The sequence below is a fragment of the Arachis ipaensis genome, chromosome B04 (assembly GCF_000816755.2).
Source record: "Arachis ipaensis cultivar K30076 chromosome B04, Araip1.1, whole genome shotgun sequence".
Classification (NCBI taxonomy): Eukaryota; Viridiplantae; Streptophyta; class Magnoliopsida; order Fabales; family Fabaceae; genus Arachis; species Arachis ipaensis.
The window spans coordinates 6584084-6591988 of record NC_029788.2 but is presented as its reverse complement, the minus strand read 5'-3'; the positions used below and the strand labels follow the sequence as shown (position 1 = coordinate 6591988).

Genomic DNA, 7905 nt, shown 5'->3' with positions numbered 1-7905 from the left:
TTTATATTAGACAAATTACTATATAAAATGTTTGAAAACTAAATTTATTAGATTATAACTTTTTAATATTGCATAAGTTTTTACAATTTTTTGGTATTTACAAAACTGATACAAAATATAGTAGTTTCAAAATTTAACATAAATCGCTACACGCGGTTTAGTGGCTTTGCGTGCTGAACAGAAAGCGCTGTTGAGTGTAGCGATTTCTAAAAAAATTGCAACATGAAGAAATTGCAATTACTATAGCGGTTTTTGAAGACTTGTGACTTTGCGCTCGCAGAAACTTGAGGTTATTTCAACTCAACTAAAATGGTCATGGTTTTTGAAAAAGTTTTTACTCGAAAGTTCTTTTTTTTTTTTGTATATTTGGCGAATTTCTAATAGTAAAAGTAAAAGTATTAGAAAAAAATAATATATTTTTTGAGAAGTTACAATTTACATATTTTTTTAAAAAGATTTTTTCCTTAAAAAAGATATTTTTCACATAATAAATGAACAAAAAAGTACTTTTATCTTATTTTACCCAAACATAATTGATAAATGTACGAGATGTCTCTGGTACGGTTTGAAGGGTGGATCGGGAACCCGCGGGCGAAGCTGGAACCGGATTGCTTGACTGGAACAGTGGGGGGAGGTACCTGCAAAGACACTCCGACGCTCAAGTCAGAATGGATCTGAGAGGTAGAAGGTGTGAGGAATCAATGAATACCTGGAGGGACCTGGGTCCTCTTATTTATAGGCGATGGTGAATATCTTTATCTTATCTTATTTGGCTAAGATAAGGGAGATATTTGAGTTCGAAAGTTGGTTAGAGGCTTAGAAAGGCCGGTTTTTGGGCCTTCGGGTCGAAGCGGGTTGTCCTCGGGTAACCGGGTATGCGGGATCCGTGGGTCGGATCCGTAACAGTTGCCCCCGCAGCGGGAGAGCGAGCGAGGTCGGTCTGTCGCTGGGAGACGTTTTGTTATGGGCTCGATTTTTCCTCGGGTGCCCGTCTGATTTCTTTGAGATGAGGTCGGTGCCTCGGTCTTCGTATCGTGGAAGATTCGTCTGACCGTTTAGGTCTGACGTGACTCTTCCGTTTTAGTCGCGTCTGTTGCGTTCTTCGAGGCGTTACCTTTTTCGAGGGGGTATTTATTGCAAGCTTGTGCTTTTTCTTCTTTGCCCTCGCGTTTGCTTTGCTTTCTAAGGGTATTTTCGTCGCTTTACTTTTTCAAAAACCGTTTTGGTTTTCCTTCTTCAGTTCCCTCGTTCTGCTTTTACTTCTCTATTGCCTCTTTTTTTAACCAGAGCATTTCCCATTCTCCATTTTTGCTTTCTGTGGTTTCGGTTGGTCTTCTTCCGCGGCATCTTTCCTTCGGATTTTCTTCCTTTGATTTATCAGGTTAGCATTTCTCTCGTTTCTTTTTTGCTTCTTCTGCTTTGTTTTTTGCAGTTTTTTGTTTTTGCTAAGTGTAATTTTAGAGTAGTTTTGTGGCGTTTGTATGGTGGTTAGATAGTACTGTTGGGTTTTTAGAAAAGGTCTGGGGCGAGTGCCACCGTATGATTGGTGGTGTGCGGTGGCGGTGTTTGTTTTTGGTTTTATACCCGCCGTCGTTTTCTGCCGTGAGGTTTGGCTGACGGTGGTGCTCGTCGATATTTTAGGTATGGCTCGCCGACGGATGGAGGGTGTGAGGGCTCCGGTGGCCCCGGCGGGGGGTGTCCCTGACCTTTTTTCTTGGGTCACCACTGATGTTTGGGGGACACCGTCGCGGATGACGGAGGCAGACCTCCAACGGCTCCGTGATGAAGGGGCTGTTTGTGGGGGTGGCGATGCCGAGCGCCACTACGAGCTTGCCCTCCCTAGGGTTGACGAGAGGGTTTGCTATACTAATCTCGACTCCCCGACAGTGCCGGATTGGATGTGGGTGTTTGAGGCGATGTTCACCCGGCTTGGTGTTCGGCTTCCCTTTTCTCCGTTTGTTCAGCAGTTGTTGAATCGGTGCTCCGTGGCGCCGTCCCAGCTACATCCGAACAGCTGGGCGGCAATACGGTCTTTTGAACTTGTTTGTGATTATTTAGAGCTACCTGCCTCAGTAAATGTTTTTCTTTTCCTTTTCTTGTGTACTCTTCCGACTAAGGAGGGGAAGCATAAGAAGGGGTATGTATCTTTCCGAGCTCAGCCCCACCGTCGGGTTTTCGGTTTGTATGAAGACTCCTTCCATGGTTTTAAGAGTGGTTACTTTAAGGTTCGTCCCGCGAGGGGGCATCACCCTTTTTGGTTGACGCTGGAGGGTGAGCGTCGGTTCCCCACTTACTGGAACTTTAAGGCTGGTCCGTCCGTGTTTACTCGGGTGTCGAAAGAGTTCTTGTCCTCGGAGGAGCGGGATATCGCTCTTGTCCTGTGGCAGTTATTTGGGGAGCATCCTCTTAATCCTCGAGACGTGATGGGTGATCCGGTTGCTTGCCGGTCGTATGTTGGTGTGTGTCCGTTCTTTACTTGTTTTTATGTTTTGTTTCCCGTTTTCGTAACTTGGATTTTTGTTTCTTGTTTCCTTTGCAGTTGAGATGGCTGGTGGCTTGACATCCTTGGCTCGTCTGAAGGCGGCGATGGCCCAGGAGGAGGGGTCGTCGTCCCCGGCTACTCCTGTTTTTAATCCTGCCGTGGAGTCTCAGTCGGTTTCTCAGGAGGTGATTTCCTCGGGTGCGCGGGCCGATGCTCAAGTTTCCCCTGGCCCTGCGAACTCTCCTGAAGTCGTCGTGGTGACGGCTGCTGAGACTTCTCGGAAGAGAAAGAGGCCTGAGGACCCGAGCAGTGAGACTTTTGAGGATGAGGGTCTTGTGCCCAGCGTGATGGATCGACGCTTTGATGCCCCGGGGTTTATTGATCAACACTTGATGCCTGGAACGGAGCCGTTTTTTGATGGCTGCGATATTTCGTTCCAGGCCAAGTCGGTGTATCATGCTCTCCTCCGGTCTGCCGTTGTTGTTCGGAAGGCTGAGCCTGTGATGGCTCAGGTCGGTTTGCTGGACAGGAAGCTTTGTCATTCTCATGCTGAGGTAGCCAAGTTGAAGGGGGAACTTGAGGCTGCCGAAGCTGCGAGGGAGAGGGCTGTGAAGTCTTCTGAGGAGGCCGGGTCAGAGATTCTCCGACTTGCCGAGGTTGAAACTTCGCTTCTCTCTCAGTTGGCAGAGGAGCGGCAGCGGGCTTCCGATGTAGGTTCTCAGGCTGCCATGCTTCTCGCCGAGTCGGAGGCTCTAAAGGCCGAGGTTGCTGCCTTGAGGAGGGAGAAGACGGAGTTACTAGCTGATGCGAAGGGTGCAATTGCGGCTACCGAGGAAACGATGAGGGCTCAAGCTTCAGTTCTAGCTCCTGGTGTGGATATGTCCGTGATGGGGGCCTTCAAGACTGTTCGCGATGGCCAGATCGTTGACCTCGAGTAGCTTTTACTTTTATCTCTTTGGATTTTTTCTTTGAAATGTGCTTTTGGATATTTTCGGATGGCCGGGGGCCGTGTATTTTGATTTTGGAACACTTTATTTTCGTTTTAATGGTACTTATCGGCCGTTCGGGCCTTTTGTATGTTCTGTTGTTGTTTTTGGGCCGTCCGGGCCTATCATGTACTCCGTTTTAGGCTATTTCGTGTGTATTTCGTTTGTTTCCTCGGACCGTCGTTTGGTCGGGTTCTTTTGTGGATATCCGCGTGTTTGGGCCTGGGGGATGATTAGTCCCCCAGTTGCGGCCGTGTTTTTGTTCCGTATTTGGGATACTGGGAAAAATAGAAATACTTGTTACTGTGTCCGGGTTTGGTGCTGGCTAGCTTGGAGAGTAGGTCTGTCCTGGCATTTCGTTCCCTAGGAATGTGCTGTATGGTAATGTGCTCGAATCCTTCCTTTAGTTTGTTTACCTTGGCGAGGTATTGTTGGAGTAGGGGATCCCGTGTCTGGTAGTCTCCGTTAATTTGGGAACTGACTACCTGAGAATCGGTATTTACTTCTAGGACCTTTGCTCCGACTTCCCTGGCTAAGGATAGGCCTGCCAAGAGGGCCTCGTACTCTGCCTAGTTGTTTGAGACCGGAAATTCGTATCGCACTGATTGTTCGATCACGACTCCGTTTTGGCTTTCGAGAATGACCCCGGCACCTCCGGAGGTGGTATTCGAGGAGCCGTCAACGTGTAGCTTCCACGATTCGGGGGTGGAGTCTCCTGGTGTCATTTCGGCGATAAAGTCGGCCATGGCCTGTGCTTTGATCGCGTATCGATGTTCGAACTTGATATCGAACTGGGATAGTTCGATGGACCATGCTAGCATTCTTCCTGCTAAGTCGGGTTTTTGTAGTACCTGTTTGACCGCTTGGTCGGTTCGGACCGTCATGGAATGAGCTCGGAAGTATTGTCGTAGGCGTCGGGAGGCTATAAGGAGTGCGTAAGCTAGCTTTTCTATGCGTGAGTAGCGAGCTTCCGCATCTTGTAAGACTTTGCTTATGAAGTATATGGGTTTTTGATCTTTTTTCTCGTTTTCTCGGATTAGTGTTGCTGCAAGTGCCTCCTCCGTTATGGAGAGGTATATGTAAAGTGTTTCCCCTGTCTGAGGTTTGGCGAGGATTGGTGGTTCCGCTAGAACTTTTTTGAAATGTTGGAAAGCTTCTTCACATTCCGTTTCCCATTTGAAAGGTGTTCCTTTTTTCATTATTTTGAAGAAGGGGATTGCCTTTTGAGCCGATGCCCCGAGAAAACGTGATAACGCCGTTAATCTGCCGGTGAGCTTTTGGATTTCTTTGAGGTTTTTGGGGTTTGTCATTTCAAGGATGGCACGACATTTCTCTGGGTTTGCTTCGACTCCGCGCTGTGTAATCATGAAGCCGAGAAACTTTCCTGCTTCCATTCCCAAGGCACATTTTGCCGGGTTGAGTCGCATTTGGTGCTTTCGTAGGGTGTTCATTATGACCTCGAGGTCGTTGGTTAGTTGTTCGCCGGATTCGGTCTTGGCGAGCATGTCGTCTATGTAGACTTCTAATTTGTTACCGGATAAGTCTCGGAATATCTTGTTAACCAGTCTTTGATAGGTTGCTCCAGCATTTTTTAGACCGAAGGGCATTACTGTGTAGCAGTACGTCCCGTCTGGGGTGATGAACGCTGTTTTCTCTTCGTCTGGTCGGTGCATCGGAATCTTCCTTGGTTGACCCTATTTGTAGTTTTTCCATATCTCCTTCTGGCTCTGGCCTGGGTTGGCCGTCTTGTCGGGCATCCAAATCGGCTAGGAATACTTCGGCCGCATCTCGGGATTTCTTCCTTAGGGCTAGGCTGGTGTTGTCGCATTCGGCTGCGACTTCTCGGTCCCCGTGGATGGTGCCGACGGAGCCGTCGTCGGTTCTGAATTTCATAAGGAGGTATTTGGTAAAGATGACTGCGGAGAAGTCATTGATTGTTTTCCTTCCGAGGATCACGTTATAGGCTGTGGAGTCTTTTAGGACTACGAATTCAGATAGGATTGTCTTCTTCTGGCTGCTCGTTCCTATGGTGATGGGAAGTGTGATTGAGCCATCTGGTTTGAGGAAGTTGTCTCCGAGTCCCGTGACGCCGTGGCGGTGTGTTTGGAGGTTGTCGTTGTGGAGTCCGAGTTTATCGAAGGCTCCTCGAAAAAGGATGTTTGAGTCTGCCCCGGTATCTACCAGTATCCTTCGTACGAGTCCTGTTCCGATTCTAGCTGAGATGACGAAAGGGGCATCCTCGGCTGAGGTGCCGTGTTGGCAGTCCTCTGGTAAAAACGTTATCGTATTGTCGGCTGCGGAGATTGGGACTTGGTTCCTTACAGCCATTACCTTGAGGTCTTTCTTCATTGTTAGTTTTGACTTGCTTGATACGTCCTTGCCTGTGATGACGTTTACTATGATGGTTGGATCTTCCTCTGGGCTTTCCCTGGGGGGTTGCTTTTGGGTTCTCGGGTTACGTCCTTCCTTCTCAGACGACCTGTCTCTCTCCGCGCGTCTCAGTTCTCTGATGATTTTGGCAAATTCTGGGAGTTTGCCGTCTCGTATGGCTTGTTCAAGGGTGTCTTTAAGGTCGAAACAATCTTGTGTTCTGTGACCGTAACCTCGGTGGTATTCGCAGTAAAGGGTTTTGTTGCCTCCTGTCCTTTCTTTGAGTTGCCGGGCTTTCGGAATGATGCCTCGATCTGCTATTTGGTGGTATACCTCGGTAATTGGTGCTGTCAGGGGCGTGTAATTAGAGAATTTGCCTATTCTCGGTGGTCGGCTTGTCGGCCTGGGGTGGTCCCGTTGATTCTCTTTGAGTGTTGGGTTTTGGTGAGAAGCCGAATTGCAGCGCTGGGCGTTGCCGTGCTGCCGCTTGTTGGCGGCGACGACCTGGCTGACTTCTTCGTCGTTGATGTAGTCTTTGGCGACGTTCTGGATCTCATGCATGGTCCATACCGGTCTGGTGGTGAGGTGTTTGCGAAAATCTTCGTTCATTAGCCCATTGGTCAGGCAAAGGCTTGCGACGGAATCCGTGAGTCCGTCGACCGTTAGGCATTCGTCGTTGAAGCGGTCGAGGTATTTTCTTGTGGATTCTTCTTGTTTTTGCGTGACCCCTAGTAAGCTGATGGGGTGTTTGGCTTTGGTGATCCTAGTGGTGAACTGGGCCATGAATTTTCGTGTAATGTCGTGGAAGCTGGCTATGGATCCGTTCGGGAGGGCGTTGAACCATTTGATCGCTGGCCCAGCGAGGGTTACCGGGAAGGCTCTGCATCGGACCGCGTCGGCCGCTCCTTCTAGGTTCATTCTGGCCTCAAAAGCCGTTAGATGTTCTTGGGGATCCTTAGTTCCATCGTACTTCATATCGGTAGGTTTGTCGAAGCCTTTGGGGAGTTTTGCTCTTAGAATTCTTTCTGTGAAGGGTGTAGCTCCCATTATTATATGGTCGTTTCTCGTGCGTTTGGTGTTTCGGTCCCTCCGATCTTCGTCTGAGTAGTGTTGATAACTCAGATCTCGAGAAGCGCTGCGGTTATGTTTCTTGTTGTATCGCCGTTCTGGCGATTTCTCGTGTCTGTGATCGCGTGATGAGCTGCGACCGTCTCTTCTGTCGTGTCGTCGGGTTGGCGACCTACCGCGGCGAGATCTTGATCTGGAGGTTGCATGGCTTCCGTGCTCGTTGTTGTGTTTTCCTTTATTGGTTATCTTGCCTTCGAGTTCCTGAACCCGGAGGCAGAGATCCTGGATGATCTGCGCTGCTTTGTCGCTGGCTTTCTCAGGATGTCGTCGGTCCGTGACGTCGTGATCATTTGCGTTTTGGACAGTGCTTGCTATTCTCGCTTGGTTTGTGACTTCACGGTGCTCGGGGGTTGGGTTAATCGGTTGAGAGTCATCCTGGCTTGAGGGGGTTTCCTCTAGGACGTCCCCCATCGGGCCTAGCTGGCGCAGGTTCCCCACAGACGGCGCCAATGTACGAGATGTCTCTGGTACGGTTTGAAGGGTGGATCGGGAACCCGTGGGCGAAGCTGGAACCGGATTGCTTGACTGGAACAGTGGGGGGAGGTGCCTGCAAAGACACTCCGACGCTCAAGTCAGAATGGATCTGAGAGGTAGAAGGTGTGAGGAATCAATGAATACCTGGAGGGACCTGGGTCCTCTTATTTATAGGCGATGGTGAATATCTTTATCTTATCTTATTTGGCTAAGATAAGGGAGATATTTGAGTTCGAAAGTTGGTTAGAGGCTTAGAAGGGCCGGTTTTTGGGCCTTTGGGTCGAAGCGGGTTGTCCCCGTGTAACCGGGTATGCGGGATCCGTGGGTCGGATCCGTAACAATAAATAAAAAAATATTTTTACATAAAATATCCAAACATAAAATTACTTTTATTTTTGTAAAAAATATTTTTAAAAAATATCATTAAAAAAATATTTTCTAAAAATAACATCCAAACAAATCTTA

The 7905-nt window shown here is 48.5% G+C and overlaps 1 protein-coding gene across 1 annotated transcript; it reads right to left on the bottom strand.

Annotated features, from left to right (window-relative positions):
• On the bottom strand, window positions 5646-7377 carry LOC107635932 (serine/arginine-rich splicing factor 11-like). Its single transcript, XM_016339480.1, has 2 exons — window positions 6763-7377; window positions 5646-5735 (listed from the first exon to the last, which is right to left on the bottom strand). Exons 1-2 carry the CDS (start codon window positions 7375-7377, stop codon window positions 5646-5648), a joined length of 705 nt encoding a protein of 234 aa, XP_016194966.1.

Excerpts from the sequence above, each read along its gene's own strand:
- LOC107635932 (XM_016339480.1), bottom strand. The coding sequence starts at position 7,377 with ATGGGGGACGTCCTAGAGGAAACCCCCTCAAGCCAGGATGACTCTCAA. Across the intron at positions 5,736-6,762 it reads AACATCTAACGGCTTTTGAG|AGGACTGCCAACACGGCACC; the intron begins GCCAGAATGAAC and ends CGTTTTTACCAG.